At 43.2% G+C, this 17,344-nt stretch overlaps 1 protein-coding gene across 1 annotated transcript in view; it reads left to right on the top strand.

Moving 5' to 3' along the window:
• DDX10 (DEAD-box helicase 10) overlaps positions 1–9,726 on the top strand; it is a 356,406-nt gene extending 346,680 nt beyond the window's left edge. Inside the window, exon 18 of the mRNA XM_090029503.1 lies at positions 8,974–9,726. Within this exon, the coding sequence (XP_089885629.1) occupies positions 8,974–9,154 (181 nt within the window). The 3' untranslated portion in view covers positions 9,155–9,726. The remainder of the gene's footprint in view (positions 1–8,973) is intronic.
• Positions 9,727–17,344: the final 7,618 nt, after the last annotated feature.

The raw sequence follows: 17,344 nt of genomic DNA, 5'->3' as shown, positions 1-17,344 counted from the left end.
CCAGCTGCACCTGTTGATTTCCAAATGTTATAGAAGGAGGAGGATCCTGGCCCTGATGACTTCTGATAAATCATGATTCCACTTTCTAACACTGCTTCTAACCTCAGCTTCTTTCAGAATTTGCAGTATTCCAAAAGATGACAGTGAGGTTTATGTGGCCTTTTATAATAATAATAAGTGGAGATTTGGGTTGGGTTTTACTTTACCTTAATCAGGGGGTGTCCTTCCCTGGCCCTGCACCTACTGCTGAATTTTAAGGGCTTTGAATCCTCACACACCATATAAGACTGCAGTTGGGAGGTCTAGGAAAGGTTAACTTGGCTGTCTGCAGTGATGTCTCTTGCAGCAGTGTCCTGCCCTGCCCTGCCTCTGTTCCACATGACCAGAGGCACAAGTCTCCATTCCAGTTCCTGAGTGGGTAAACTCTATCAGGTTTGACCCTGGGGAATGTCCTTTGATGTTTGGGGATTAAGTTGTGGAATGCCAGCTGAAATGGTTAGCCACCACTGACCTAAGCCATCTAGCTCTCTGACCTTTCCTCTCCCCCTTCTCTGAGAGTTGCTTCATCTCTCTTCCAGCCATACAACATGCCAGTTTTAAAATCACCCCTGCCACCCCATCTGCATCCTTCCCCATCCATGACATCTGTTCACCAAAATGTATTTAAATGTCTTGTCCTCACATTCCAAGCCCCACATGACTGCTTGTCTCTGCTTAACTTCCATTGTCTAAATTTGCGTTGGTCTTGCTCTGTGTGCCACTAAAATACCAATCACTTTTTTTCTCTTTCACTTCTCTTCAAAGCTTATTCATCCTGCCACTCTCCCCTGTGGCTCGCCCTCTTTACAGGTCCTATAGATTTCCTCCTTATCCAGTTTTCTTTCTCACTAATCTCTTTCCAATTATGGGTGGGGTGAGTGAGAAAGCATGTCATATTTACTTGAATACAAACAAGGTTTTTTCCGCCCAGGTTGCATGGGGGAAAAAAGCCCTTTGTCTAATAATCACATACAAATAAATCTCACTAAATACATGATCTATCATTAAACTATTGTCAAAAGCAGCATGTGCTCAGCAGTAGCAACCAACTATGAAACCTTACTAAGGGCACAGAGAAACCTTATTGAGGATGCAGGAAAAAGCCATCCTGATGTGCAGGAAAAATAACAAATGTGGCAGGCAACCAGCTTGACTTAGCAGAGAAGTCTTCAATGAGCTTAAACACAAAAAGGAAGCTTACAAGAAATGGAAGCTTGGACAGACAACTTGGGAGGAGTATAAGAATGTTGCTCGGCAGGAATGAAGTCAGGAAGGTCAAAGTGCAATTGGAGTTGCAGCTAGCAAGGGACATGAAGGGTAACAAGAAGAGTTTCTGTAAGTATGTTAGTAACAAGAAGAAGTTCAGGTAAAGTATGGGTCCCTTACTGAATGGGGGGAGGCAACCTAGTGACAGGAAAAGACTGAAGTGCTCAATGCCTTTATTACCTCGGTCTTCACAGGCAAGGTCAGCTCCCATACTACTGAACAGGGAAGCACAACTTGGGGAGAAGGTGAGCAGCCCTCAGTGGTGAAAGAACAGGTTAGGGACTCTCTAGAAAAGCTGGGCGTGTACAGATCCATGGGGCCAGATGCAATGCATCTGAGGGTGCTGAGGGAGTTGTCTGATGTGGTTGCAGAGCCACTGGCCATTATCTTCAAAAACTTGCAGTGATTGAGGAAGGCCCTGGACAATTGGAGAAGGGCAAATATAGTGCCCATTTTTAAGAAAGGGAAAAAGGAGGATCTAGGGAACTGTAGACCAGTCAGCCTCACCTCAGTCCTCGGAAAAATATGGAACAGGTCCTCAAATAAGCACTTGGAGGAGAGGAAAGTGTTTAGGAACAGTCAACATAGATTTACCAAGGGCAAGTCATGCCTGGCCAACCTGATTGCCTTCTATGCTTTAGATAACTGGCTCTGTGGATGTGGGGAAAGTCATGGACATAATATACCTTGACTTTGGCAAGGCTTTTGATATAGTCTCCCGCAGCATTCTTCCAAGTAAGCTGATGAAATATGAATTGGAAGAATGGGCTGTAATGTAGACAGAAAGCTGGCTGGCTGTCAGACTCCAGTGGGTAGTGATCAATGGCTGAAGGTCTAGATGGAAGTTGGTATCAAATGGAGTGCCCCAGGGGTCGGTCCTGGGCTAGTTTTGTTTAATATCTTCATCAACAACCTGGAAGATGGGATGGATTGTACTCTCAGCAAGTTCACGGATGACACCAACCTGCGGGCTGTAATAGATACACTGGAGGGTAAAGCTAGGATTCAGAGTGACCTAAACAAATTGGAGGATTGGACCAAAAGAAATCTCATGAGGGTCAGCAAGGACAAGTACAAAGTCCTATAATTAGGACAGAAGAATCCCGTGCACCACTGCATCCTGGGGACTGACTGACTAAATAGCAGGTCTGCAGAAAAGGACCTGGGGGTGGACAGTAAGCTTGATATGAGTCGGAAGTGTGCCCTTGTTGCCAAGAAGGCTAATGACATACTGGGACATAGTAGGAGTGCTGCCAGCAGATGGAGGGAAGTGATTATTTCCCTTTATTCTGCACTGGTTTATTTCTAAAGTGGGGGGCCCAACACAGGATTGGGTGCCCCACTATAGAAGGGTTGTGGAAAAGTTAGCGAGTGTCCAGCGGAGGGCAACAAAAATGGTTTGGGGACTGGGGCACATGGCTTCCGAGGAAAAGCAGAGGCCGAGGCTGAGGGAACTGAGTTTATTTAGTCTGCAGAAGAGAAGACTGAGAGGGGTTTTGATAGCAGTCTTCAGCTGCCTAAAGGGTGGTTCCAAAGAGGATGAAGCTAGACTACTGTCAGAGGTGACAGGTAATAGAACAAGGAGCAGTGGTGTCAGGTTGCAGCAAGTGAGGTTTAGGTTGTATATTTGGAAAGACTTTCTCACTAGCAGGGTGGTGAAGCGGTGGAACAGGTTACCTAGACAGGTGGTGGCGTCTCCATCCTTGAAGATTTTTAAGACCTGGCTAGACAAACCCATGGCTGAAATGACCTAGTTGGACTAGATGACCTCCTGAGGACCCTTCCAACCCTAATTCTCCACAATTCTGTTATTCTAAATTGATTAAATGCAGCCAGCACTAACATGACTATAAAACACAAGTCCCACTTTGGGCAAACATGCTGATGAGAACCTTCTTTTTGGGTTGCATCTTACATGCAAGCCCCAGGCCTGGAAGGCTTGGAGTTCAGATGCCCCCTAATCTTGCTTGCTCCAAGCCATGCTCATGCTGCTGTGCGTCACTGTTCTGGGAGCTACTCGCGTGGTTTGTCCAGCGGCTCTCGCCGCTGTTCCCACCACCGGTCTGGGAGGGTATTGAGTGGGGGGGTGTGGCTGTGCAGGGCGGGTGGGGCCAGGGCTGTGCCAGACAGAAGGTGGAAGGCATTGAGAGCAGTGGCTATGCTCCCCTGCCGCTTGCCCAGCCAGTGCGGGGCCAGTGTGAGGCTGAGCGACTGTGCTGCCTCCGGTCAAGCAACATGTAGCAGTGAGAGCCTGGGGTCCACGCACCTCCTGGATGAACAGCAGCTTTGCTCTAGCTAAGCAAGCAACATCAGGACGGGGGGACATGTTCCACCCGAACTCGTTGCAGCACCCCCATAGCTGGGTTGGCTCATGCTGCTGAATGCTGCTTGGCCGGAGGCAGTGCAGTGGCTCAGTCTCGCGCTGGCCCCACACCAGCTGGGGGAGCAGCGGGGCGGGGACATAGCCCCCACTCCCACCACCACCTGCCTTCTATCCAGTGTGGCCTTGGCCCTGCCCGCCCTGCTCAGATCTTGGGCCACGTGCTCCCACCCCATGCCCTCCCAGACTGGTGGCAGGAGCAGCAGCGAGAGCCTCTGGACAAGCTGCCACATGAGCAGGTCCCAGACTGTAGGCACGTAGTGGCGTGAGCCACCCCACCACCTCCCTGGGCAGCATTTGCCCCACCTGGGATTCCTCCCTTGCTGTGGGGGCATTGATGTACCCCTCCTCCCTGCCGCACCCAGTCCCTTCCCTCCCCCTACGCATACCACAACAGACTTACCAGCTGGAGGCAGCTGTGTCCAGAGTCAAAGACTGCTGCCTGTTTAGTCTATGGCTGAATCTTCAAAGCGGCACCGAATCTTTTCCAAATTGATTTGGAGGCTCCCAATTCTATTTGGACCTTTTAATGAGTCTCATGACTCAATTCAGATTTGGAGATTCGGCTGCCAAATTGGGCCAAGGCTCCCCAAAATAAAGTAGCTACTGAAGTTTCTCACAGCCCTAAAAAGCAGTTCCCCATTGCGACAAAATGATGGGAACCTACCACAAGGATAGGTTAGTGCAGCTCATCTGAAGAAGGCATATTGTAGTACCCACTAAGTGCAGTCCTCTTCACTGCTGACTCTTTTTCAAGTCATGGTGAGCCATGGCATTGCATACAGATCACCCAGAATCCCACTGTCAGTCCCTCTCAGCCTGGCACATATGATTAGCGTGGTCCCATAAAAAGCTGGACCAGGATGCCCTGCATCTCAGCTACATATACATTTTTGGAGCATCCCATGACTTGTGACAAGAACACCCAATCCAATGATGAGTGAGGGTTAATTATTTCTTTGTGGATGGTATCTGGAGTCCACATACATTCTGAACAGTGCTGAGGTGTGGGGTCACCATGGCTTGACATGCTGTTGACTGGTGGGGCCCAGCCCAGTGAACTGCATAGTAAATCATGAGCTTTTGGCTTTGGACTAATATTGTGCACAGGTTGTACTACATAGAAGTAGATGTCAAACTGCTGCTCAGTAATGTGCTTAAGGAAGTAGAGTACCCATGCTAAAACTTGCAACAATTTTTTTTTTTTAAAAAAAAGGTGAATGCTTTAATTCTGGATAAATTAAGTGCATGGGTACCATATGCAAATTGCTACTGTGAGGTTTAATTTCAAAGTGATCAAGGTTGTTTTCAAATTGCTTCTCACTTCCATGTGCTCAGGGAGAACAGAGTCTGACAGTAAGAATGTGGGGGATGGGGGAGAAGGGTCTGTCAGGGGAAAAAGTTGGGAGGAAGAAGAGAGTAAAAGGCTTCTTGACCCCTCAGATTTATTTTCCCTGCTGTAACAGTGGGAGATAGACAAATTCAATGCAAAACTCCAATAATTAGATTCTTCATCTGGAAGATAATGACAAATTTATAGAATTTCCATATATAGCATCTAATTATAGGGGGGGGTAGTCTTTTATTCAAGTAAATATGGTACTTGCTGCTGAAGTGTATGTACTTTGTCAATGTGTCCCATTAATGAAGTACCATAGTCTCTTAGTAACAATGAGGAATGACTTGACTCAACATAACCTTCCCACAAAGCCTATGATGAAAATACCTGTTTTGATGTGTTTTGAATTGTATAAAGATTGCAAATATTACCATTCCTTTTTAAATGCTTTGGATAGTTAAGCATTTCACCTAATAAGATCTAAGCCTGCTGGTGGTTAAGACTGCAGTTTCATCCCTATCTTCTGTATTTATTATAAGCCAGCTGCTTTCATATCTTGTACAAATTCCGCATTGTTTTAATTACTGAGATTGTTTTGAGCTAGCACCCTAGATGCAGCATCAGTCAATTATGAATGTAGCCTGGGTTTCAAAGACCATTCAAACACTGGAAATAATTGGCTGCTTTGCAAAGTAGCTAGAAATGTTTGTACTTAATCAGGCTTTAGTCTTGCTGTTTTTAAAGAACCCCCTCCTGCCCCATACACTGTGTAAGCAAAACCTAACTATGTGAAGCTGCGTTCAAGAAAAGAAGCATCTTTGTTGTTTATGTAAGTAGATATATGGTCAGTTTATAGTCAGTATTTATGTAGTGCCTGTACTGAGAAATAAGACAAGGTCATTGTTTCAAAGAAGGTATAAAATAATATCCATAGTGAACATCTAAAAGCAACCTAACCTCCTCAAGACTGACAGACCCTAAATCTCAAAAATCTCATGTTACTGTTTTAAAATGTAATGATCTTTATTACAAGCTCTGGAATTATTGTTAACTTACCTGGTGACGTGCTATGCTAGCAGAAGAAACTTAGGGTTGCCAGTTTGTTTGGATTGTGTAGATATGTGTTTACGACCTGAGTTTTTCCCCCTCTACCTTTCTTCATTTTAATGAGTAGGCAAAGGTTGACACTTGCAATATCTATTCCCATCGTTTTTACAAGAACAGAACAGGTAGGCAGCACATATGGATTGTACACCTGCAATTCCAACACAAAGCAAGCAAGTCTAATTTTAGTTTTATCTTGATGGAGAGGCAGACATTTAGGAGCTTTATGCTTTTTTATATATTTTTTTGTTTTAAGGGGAAAAAAGGAGGACATTGTATTGTTGATCGCTCTCAAGAGGGGCCATTGTTCTGGTTGTGCCTAGCAGTGTGCCATTTTGAGCTGTCATTTTCATTTTGAGCTCTGCTTCTGAATAGTTTATAACGTATTAATTTTAAGGTCCTTGCGAAGGTAAGATGCTCATTTAAGGTTTGCATGCTTTGTTGCATCATGCCCTCATTTTAAGCAATTTCTCAGACTATCACTTGTTTCTAGTAGAGCGAATAGTGGAATTAATGGGAAATTCTCACTTCTCTAAATAACTTAGAAATATTTTTATTATGATCCATAGTTCAATGTGCAGGCCACTCTGTATTTATGCTGAACAGTGGCATTAGTACCAGTTATTTGTAAAATCTTTGACTTGCACACTGTTCCACATTGTTAACATCTCAAACTATTCTTTTCTCTGAGGTGACCATGGTTTCTCGTTTGTGTAGACAAAGCTGGGAGCACCCTGTCAAGGACTCCTGATGCTCTCTGTTATAAGATACTTTTTCAAATTTCTGATAACTGTGCTACAGTGTAATCACTGGGGCTGAAATTTTCTGTCAGAACATACTTTCAAAAAGTTCAGCCAAAATGGTTCCTTTTTTTGAGAACTGGGCTAAGGAGAAAATGTATTATTAAAAATACTGATGAACTTTTTAACAGCTTCAGCTTCCTATGTTTGGTGCAGAGAACAGAAAATTGTTCTCTGGAGGGGGTGGAGAAGATATATGACTGGAGCTGGAGGCTAGAGGGAGGCAGAGAGAAAATAGGGATGTGAAAGGTTCAATGTTTAAACGTTTGAACAGTAAGTATATTTATACCGGTACTGCATTGCTGGTTAATGTTTAGCATGGGGCACAGTCTGGCAGGGAAGGGAAGTGGTGCGGTGCCTCAGGCACAGGAAGGTGGCAGGGCAGGCAGGAGGGAAGAAGGGGAAGGGAAGGGACAAGTGGGGATTAATACCCATAGCCTGTGAGCTTAAAGAGGAAAATAGCAGGCAGCCTAATGACTCAGCAGTCAACAGTTAAAAAATTAGCTGCTCATTCATTGGTCCTGGCTCCCTCCCTGTACACCAGAGGCTGCAGTGGGCTGGGAAAGCTCCTAGCCTGTTGCTGCTTCGCACGGCTTTACGTGGGCTGTGTTGTCTGGCGGGGCTTGCCACTGCCTGCTACCACCAGTCAAAGGCCCCGGGGAAGTGGTTCCCAGCAGCAGCCGTGTCCAAGCTGTTGTGTTATTGGTTAACCATTTAACTGATCCAGTCAGAGGAGGTTAAACAGATAATTTTTTAGATGATATTTACATCCCCAAGTGAAATAGGGATTGGCAGCTAATAAAGGAGACTGGAATAGGTTTGAAAGGATCATGGGATTATGTAAAAAAATAAATAATGCATAAACTCAGGAGGGATATTAATGACAGGATGGACATCAGCTGTTTTAAAGCAGACCTGCAATGCACATTCACCTTCATCTTGAAATGGAGTTTGTATTGATTTCATAGAATCCAATAGTTTTCTGGAGATCCTTTTAGCATTGCAGATTTGCTCTTGTGTTGTGTGGGAAGTTCTGTATGCTGACTCCGGTTAGGTCAGAGAGTATTAGAGAAGTATCATATCCAAGGCTTTATGCAAGTTGCCTTTTTGTCAGTAGGATTTGGGAATCCTTTGTCAGTTGATTGTGACTTTCAGAAGCACAAGAGCAATGTTTGAGTTTCTTGCCTTGTGATTACACTTGCATTCAATTGGGATAGAAAAAAGTGAATGTTGCATATGGAAATACCCGGAATAGATTATGGTTGGTTGAAGCCAAGGATGGACAATGGAATTAAAATTGGTGGAACTGGACCAAGCTATTTTGTTTGTAGGTTTAGCTCCATATTTTCTATATGTATTTTCTTTATCATTTCTACACTTTCTTTTTCCCTTCACTAAAAGGGTGATGGATTTGAGTTCTGATTGTTTTGGCTGGGGGAGCCCAAGCTGTTGGTTTTCAGTTTTTGTGAAACATAAGAGTCCTAAGCCTCGTAAGTATAAACTCCTATCTAGGAAATGCTCGTGTGACTTGTATTGAAGATGGCTGAAAAGCTCTTTATTTGGAATTGTCTATACCTCATGGCAAAGCCTAATAAACAGTTTACAAGGATGTTTTCACAAATCTTTGTAAACCTGTATCCCTACTCCCAAATGTTGGGAAAGTTTGGGTTCTCTGGAGAGCAGTTCTAACACTGTGCCTTGGGCCCATTCCTTAGGTCATACAGGATTTTGAATACCTGCTGAGGCCTTGGCCACTATGTAACGTGGCAAGTTTTGTATAAAACAAATATTGAAGTCTTGATATACTTTAATCAGTTAACTGCTAAATACACACAGAATATCTGCTGCCACCACTTCGCTTTGAAAGCAGTTCTAATTTAGACATTCAGAGTTCATCTAGCTGTACTGTTCTCCCCTTCTGAATAGTAATTTTATGTTTGCCTCTTACGAGGACATAAATGTGCCTAGTTTAAAATGAATTGTTTGATTATATGATGATATTGATTACGCAGTTGTTAAAAGGAGTAATTGATTTGTTTCCACAGTGGTCCTGGAGAGAGAAATGGAAGAAGAAAAAGAAGCAGCAAAGTAGCAGCAGAAGAAATGCCAGTGAAAAGAAAAAAGGCTAGACTTAACCACGAGGACTCTTTTGTACCATTAGATACTGGCCTTTCTTTGGCAGAGGATGAAGAGTTGGTACTACATCTGCTCAACAGTCGTAGCTAATTATTTCCAAGTGTTCCCCCCTCCCCCCTGTCATCTTCACTCTTATGTCAACTGTCTGCACAAAAATCTATATGGTATCAGGGCAGATGGGTACCAGCAGACACTGATAAATGAGTTCTGTGCACAAGAGGCCCGCCTCAGATCAGCTAGTAGATTATATACAAGGTTTTCTTCTTTATGGAGTATATACAGAGTGCTTGGTTTTGGGATGATGAAGATTTCTAAGACTACTTTCCAATCTACATCCCTTGATGACATTTTGTAAAAGCATTTATAATTGCAAAATCTTCAGGTTTTGAAGGAATTCATTACCTTGTAATCTTTATCTTACTTAAATACAAATAGCTTAGTGTACTCCAGAATAAGCCTTTCTTGACTTTGGCAGGTTTGTTATCTCAAAAATTAAAGCAGACTAGAGTTATTAAAGAAGATTATTTTTGAAAGCTCAGATAGTGACCAATAATTCAAAATACAAAATAAAATGCAGATGTTTTTTCTTTGTATAATAGCACATTTATTTAAAATCTTTTAATAAAGCTCTGGAAGTTTGGAATAAACTAATTTGTATCTTTTCAGCTTTCTTGTGAAATCAGTTCAGTCTCTGTAGCCAGTTATCATTTCCCTTACAGTTCTCTGTTGAAGCATTCCAGAAAGAAATCTAATTCTGCCAAATCACTTTAACAGCTAAAACTATGCATCTTGTGGCTTGATTTCTATTCCCAGATAAGATAACACAACACATACTATTTCTTTGCAAAATATAGGAGCAATATGCTAATAGTTCTCTGAATATCTGAGACCAGAAATAAGCCTGCAAGGTTGTGACTAGACATAATGAGAAGCAGGGTATTTAGCTTTGCATTCTGGCATATTGTTAAGTTACACTCTGCTAAACATTTTGTAATGATCTGTCTCACTTTCCTAAAAAATGTAGAAGATTTCTGGGAGTGATGGAGGGCTGATAGTTCTAGTCTCTGGCAGATTTTTATGCATGTTTTCAGCATATGCTCTGCATCCTTACTAGCTGCAATTGGGCTCTTCTGGTTTTGGGTTTCTCTTAGTAGTGTTGTGGCTTGTGTGTGCAAACACAGCTAAGCGGTAACTGCAGGACTCGGATTTTATTGTGATGCAGGATGGCATAGTCAGTTGGGTGTGTCAACAGAAAAGTCATAAGGCCAGTAGCCCTCAGTGTTGGAACATAGATGTGATGACTTGGAGATTCTCAGCATGCACCATTTATGGATTCTTCTTGAGGTTGTGATTTGGTTGCATCATTGAATGTCTCTGTTTTTGGAGTTCTTCACATGCTGTGAGGGTTGTTGCGCATCATTCAGAGCCAGGCCAATGGAGAGTTTTTAAACCTTCATAGCTGCCATTCACCTGGGAGTACCATAGGATGATGTGCTGGTTGAAGCCTATGGGACCTAATCCACCCAGGTAGTATGGGAGGGAGTTTGGAGCAAGATGTCTTCCCCAGAAGCAGAATGAGGGGAACAGGTGTTAATGGTGAGTGTCAAAACCCAGAGTTTGAGAGACTTCAGGGATGTGGTGGGGGGGGGGTGGCAATCACAGTGATGGATTTGGCTTAACTTCAGGATTGCTGAGGAAGGTAGAAATTGAGAGACAGATGTTTGTCTTCCTTGGATTCAAAGCAGATACTATATGCAAGACAAGGGCATCATGGGCTTCTCAGAGGACTCTGACCTAAACCCAGAGTATGCTCAAATGTTGAGAAAACTGGGGCAAAGAAATGTGTGTTGATATTTATTACAATAAAGAGTCAATATTAATACAGTTAACCAAGTATTAAATTATTGAAATACATTTTTTTGTGTCCTGCAAATGTTGTTCAGTAGCAAGATTTGCAGTTTTCTTCTGTGCCTGCCTTCTTCACCCCACTACCACTGCCACTATACACTTGCTGTTCACTGATGACTAACAGTGAAATGAAGATTGTTGTTGGCTTTAAAACCAGTAAAAAATGCTACAAAGTGAGCACAGTATTGAAAAGAGCCCTGGGAAAACTGAAGACTTCAATTACAAACTCAGTTCAGCTGATGGTGGGCAAACATTGAAAAGCCTTGAAATTGTCTGGAAACTGAATAGGAGGGAAAGTGGTTTATCCAGAAATGATGCAATTGCAAACCAATATCTGGACCTTTACTAGTGGCAAAACAGAGAAAAATAAATAATGCAATGAGGGAGATGAACTTTAAAGCAACTACAGAATGGCTAAAAAATTTCAAGTCACACCATGGCATCCACAGGTGCATCCCTATTAGCGGGAATGTGCATTTCCCTGGGGACGGATAACAGCAGCACATATTTGGTAGCCTGGGGACAAATATGTGCCACTGCTTACTGCTAGTTGTTCTAGGGCAGGGCAGATTGCCCTGGGTGGGGTAGGGGAGGATGAGGCCAGCACTTGGGCCAGCAGCAGCCTTACCTAGGGCTCTGGGGGCCTTCCGGGGCTGCAGCAGTGGCGATCCAGGTGCACGGAGCCTGGCTGCCAGCTGGAGAGTTGGCTTTTGCCAGCCAGGTTCTGGTTTTGGGCAGCACACGCTGCAACTATGTGCACTGTGCCACTTTTTTTGGTGGTGGGATTTTATTTTACACCAGGAGCTCCCTGTGTCAAAAAACCAAATGCATGCATGTGTGGCATGTGTGGTTTGCAGCACCACAGACAGGTTTGCGGTGCTGCAAACCACACGTGAGAATTTGTGTGGATACATCCTAAGAGCCTAAATAGACAGTGAAAACTTTTTGGCTGACTGACGTGCCATCAGTATGTTTAAAACTTTAACTGATATTTTGGAAGCCAAAACTTAACACTTGATAATGGTGCTGTAATGCTGATGAAACTGTGCTTAAGTGGAAACCTACCTCACAGTATTAACTTCATCTCAACATGAAGGCCAGAAACAAACGATGAACACCCCACTGTGCTGGCACATTCAATGGGTTTCATAGACATTAGGGCTGGAAGGGACCTCGGGAGATCATCAGGTCCAGCCCCCTGCCAAAGGGGAGGAAGTCAGCTGGGGTCAGATCACCCCAGCAAGATAAGCATCCAAGCATTTCTTAAAGGTATCCAGAGTACCTTCTGGGGCAAGCACCTACTCTGGATACCTTTAAGAAACACTTGGAAGGTTATCTTGCTGGGGTGATCTCATCTCAGCTGTTGTAGATATACAAATAGCACTGGAGCAAATCACTTACCATTGCTTTTTATCAGCAAAGAAGGGACTCCTCATTCCTTCAATAATGTGCATAAGAAAGGTCTTGCTAACTGTTATATGCATCAGAGACATGCCAGGATGGATACTGCACTTTTTTTGAACTGTTTCTCATAGTGGGGGGGTTTCCCTTAGAAGTCTAAGACCTCAACATCATTTATCCACCTCACAACCTTTCTTGACAATGTCTTAGTCATCCTTTACCTGACTTACTCAGGGCTGAAGATGGGACAATCTACTTCAAATTTTTGCCACCAAATATAACCTCTTTTTCAGGGGGTGGATCAGGATGTCATTAATACATTCACAGTAGTACTAAATAAGGAGCTCCTATACAATTGTTTTCCTACTAACGATGCAGAACAAGAAGAATTAATTTTGCAAATGACTACATGTAAGAGACATGACCACTGATGCACAGAGCATAGTTTTGTTCACAACACTACAATGCTTGTGGAGGAGCTATGGATGCTGTTCCTGATGAATGAGTTCATGAGGAAGAGTCTGATGCATCCCCAGATATTGTGGGTAAAATTTGTCACATAAGCCGCTTCAGTGACATCAAAAATAGTTATGTAATGATACAGACCTGGCATATCAAGTCATGAATATTGATCAGCTCATTGCATTAGCAAAGGCATCATCAATAGTAGGAAACATTTTGGAAGATGATTCAGATGATGACAATAATACACAGTGGCCCATTCCATTCAGTTTAATTCTTTGAACTTGATGTAGGTGGTTTGAATGTCAACCATAAGCACAACACCTTACTCTAAGGAGACTGACTTGGGTTGGAACAGAAACAATATCATAAAGATTAACCATATTTTTATTAAAAGCTCATTTACTGTCTGTATGGTAGACTTCTATTTTTCCTCATGTATGTGGCAAGAGAAAGGGAAAAAAAATTCATGCATAATTATCTTTTTGGAGTGCTGTACTGGGCAGTGCTTTTATTTTTGTGCATTTTTGATTTACTAAACAAATTGCTTTTCCAAACATCTTGGTTTTGCATTGCTGAGATACTAGAGCAGGGGTGGGCAATTATTTTGGGCGGAGGGCCACTTACTGATTTCAGGCAAGCCATCAAGGGCCACATGACAGGCAGCCAGGGGCAAAGAAATATTAATTTTCTAAATTTTTTAGGGGCCCCACAGGCTGGATAGAATGGCCTGGCGGGCTGCGTCCAGCCCCCGAGCTGCATTTTGCCCACCCCTGTACTAGAGACTGCTGTACTTCTGTCTAGATCTGTACATTTCTTGTATTTGCTCTAGCAGAATGACTGGCTTTTGGATCTCTTACAGAATCTGGGTGTCTGTTTACTTTTCATCTCGTCAAGCACACACTCCAATTAAAGCAAACCTACAGAGTCCATTGATTTAGAGCTAGGACATCATTGTAGCAGGAGCCAAAAGTCACTGTGCCAAGAGGTCTCTTTTCCTTGAGGAGGAAACAATGCCAGGGGGTGTCAAAGAGCCAGAGCAGCAGCTTGCTCATTTCAGCAGAAATTTAAGGTCACATGACCCTGTGTGTTAGGACCCAAACAACCTCCTGATGATTGTCTACCTGGGGGAGCTCTAATGTTGCATGACTTGCTAAGGTTTGGGTTTTTAAATTTGCATCCTATAAAGTCATTTAAAAATGGGGCTTGTTAATGAAGTTTGATAAACTCTTTGAATCAGTTCAGCACCATATGGACTTAAGTCAGTAATTATAACAAAAAAATTGCCCCATTCTAATTTGTTCAGATATCTACTGCTTTGATGAATTTACCTTGAGGAGAAATCTGCCTTATGCTGCATAAAGAGCAGAAGTCCTCCACCCCTTGTACTTTCTGGCAGAGCCCACCTCACGCCAGTACCAGTGCTTCTCACAAACATTACTGAATTTATTGTGTGTGGGGCATTGGGAAGCATTTTATTTGTGATAGAGCAATCACGTGGTTAGCCAAAGGCAGACAAGTTTATGGGTAGATATTTTATTAGACCAAATAGCTGGAAAAATAGTTCTTTGCAAGCTTTCAGGCACAAACACCCTTTTTCAAGGGTGAGTATTTGCTGTTGTTTTGTGTTCACCTGGATGGAATAGAAGCCAATATGCAAAATGCAGGTTTGTAAAAATGCAAATGTGTGACACATTTTCCATCAGAAACAAAACAACTCTGTACCAGAGTGAGCACCAAAAATCTATCAAAGACAAAAAAGTGTGCACCCAATTACCTGTGGGTGCACACTTCTCACAAGACAACCACTCTCTCCAATCTCTGTTCTAATCCTCAAGGGGAATTTACAAAACACCTTTCGTAGGTGAGCCTAAGAACTTCACGTCATAAATCTATTGGATGCAAAAAATCATGGATATGTTATCCATTATCCAATATATAATGCATTTATGGCACATTATAACCTGCCTGCCATCCAATAACCCCAGGTAGCCTCTCTACATTGTACCAGCTAGATTCTATCACCAGGTCAACATTCCCCCTTTTCCTCCCCCACCTACCTGTCTCACACCTACCGTCTCCCATGGCCTCTGATCCTCCTTGCTGTCACCCATTTGCATTTTCACAGACTTGCATTTTGCTATTGGCTTCTATTCCATCCAGGAGAACACAAAACAGTAGCAGACTCTCCCTATGCCTGAAGAACGTGTTTGTGCCCAAAAGCTTGCAAAGAATAATGTTTCCAACTATTTAGCTGGTCTAAATAGAAGATATCACATTTACCCAGACAGCCTTGCCTGCCTAGGTCCTTAGACCAATGTGACTACAACCAACACCACTGAAACATAACCAAAGGTAGTGATTCTTAACCAGGGCGCTGGGACACCCAGGGGTGGTGTGAATTACTTTCAAGGGTGTCAGAGGGTGCTACACAATTCACAAAAGAAACCCAGAGATCAGTAGGAGTACATGGTGTCAAAAATATCCTGACTTGTTCTGAGTTTTTTGCAATCGGAGATGTTCTCTATTATCTTTCCATACTCAAAAAAAAAAAAAAAAGCCAGGAGCTGGCATTTTCCATGGAGTACCTTGAGTCTAAATAGTTTGGAACCACGGGCCTAAGGTCATAACAGAGATGTTTGACAAACAAGTATTGAACCCATGTCTTCTCATCCCCTAATCAGCACTTCTAGACAAGACTACCTTTCTCTTGGCCTTCCTTCCCTCATCCAAGTCTTTTTAATATGGAGTTGCAATAGCGATTAGTGCTCCTTCCAGAGTTCTGTGGACTCTAGGAACTAGACTAGAAACAGATGTGCCTGTGGAGCACAATCACTTGTGCTGTGATATGTCACAGCACAGCTGATCACAATCCGCAGACATGTCTGTGGACATCACTGGATGTCATGTCTCCTGTGTTGAGTGGGGGAATCCTCTGCAAAGGATTTCCCTGGTGCATGTCTGCAAGTGTGGTGGAGTGGAATTTGCAGAGGGGGTTCCCCCTGCATTTGTAGCCTGTGCCAGCAGTAATGTGGGGCAGGGGCTGTGGACACAGAGGGAAGACCTGCTATGGGAGTTTTCCCCTCCAGGCTTGAAGAGACCTGCTGGAGCAATCCCCTGTGAAGGGAATCCCCTCATGCAGGAGTGTGTCTGTAAATGGGGAATCCCCACACGCAGGCATATGCCCTATGTCAGGGTGAAGCCCTGAATTTTCCCACTTACTGCAATGCACCCTGGAGACCCTGGGCATGCATCTGGGTAAGCGTGGAAAGAGGCAGGTGCTTCCAAGGTGTGCGGGACTTAATCATACCTGGGAGTTTCTGGGCTTTGCAGAACTGGGCTCCTTAAGGCAATAGAGCCTTTGCCCAGGGCAGCTGTGGAGTGTGGGCAGCTTCAGGCTGCCTGTGCTTTTCCACTATAAACAAACATGTCTGCCTCAATAAAGTGACTCAGTTTATCACTACCTGGAACCGGAGCGTGCTCCATCCACTTCATGCATTGACCTGGTATTGCAGTGCTTCCAAGACCGGTGCAAAAAAACGGGAAAAAAAAAACAAAAAAAAAAACCCTCCTCTTGTAGCCATGAATTTGAGCATTGGTGGTGCAACAGAATGTAGGGGCATCTGTGTCCTTTCACTTTGTGCTGCCATAACATTTTTATGGCAGCATAAAGGTGATGTCTGTTTCCACCTTAGGAAGCATAGTCAGCCTTTGAAGGCTATCTTATGCATTTGTGATTTATACTATACTTTAAGTCAAAGGCTGAGCCATTGCTTCTTTCTGGAGCAATATCAATGAGCTTTAATGAGTGTGTTCCTTAGACCATTAGCCAGGATGGACTGACCTAACAGAACTAGCAGGAAACCTTCATTTAAATAATGTATTTTAATCTTGTTTCACTATTTTACTTTAGTTACTTAAGAAAAGTTGACCTCATTGGTTGGATTCATTTCTCCAATAGGATTTCCAATATGTAGAGCCTGTCACCTAAATCTTTAGTAGTCGGTGCTAAACAATAAGATAGATTTGTATACACATTTATTTAAGCAAGCATATAGTTTTATTTTATATTTTTGTTATGTAGAAAATGAAGAATGTTTACTCAATTTGTGCCAAGCTCCCTTTAATTGAACTTGGAATTCAGTTAAAATGCCCCAAATGATAGAATCATAGATAATTAGGGTTAGAAGGGACCTCAGGAGGTCAGCTAGTCCAACCCCCTTGCTCAAAGCAGGACCATCCCCAACTGTATCATCCCAGCCACAGCTTTGTCTAGCCAGGTCTTAAAAAACCCCAAAGATGGAGATTCCACCACCTCTCCAGGTAGCTTGTTCCAGTGCTTAACTACCCCTTTCACGAGAGAGTTTTTCCTAAACTCTAACCTAAACTTCCTCTGTTGTAACTTGAGACCCTTGTTCATTGTTCTGTCATCTGCCACCACCGAGAACAGTCTAGCTTCATCCTCTTTGGAATTACCATGCAGGCAGTTGAAGGCTGCTATTACATCCC

Source organism: Crocodylus siamensis, chromosome 1, assembly GCF_052110815.1.
Source record: "Crocodylus siamensis isolate JL-2025a chromosome 1, ASM5211081v1, whole genome shotgun sequence".
Taxonomy (NCBI): Eukaryota; Metazoa; Chordata; order Crocodylia; family Crocodylidae; genus Crocodylus; species Crocodylus siamensis.
Note: the sequence above shows the minus strand (reverse complement) of the source record. Positions and strands in the feature narration are given on the sequence as shown.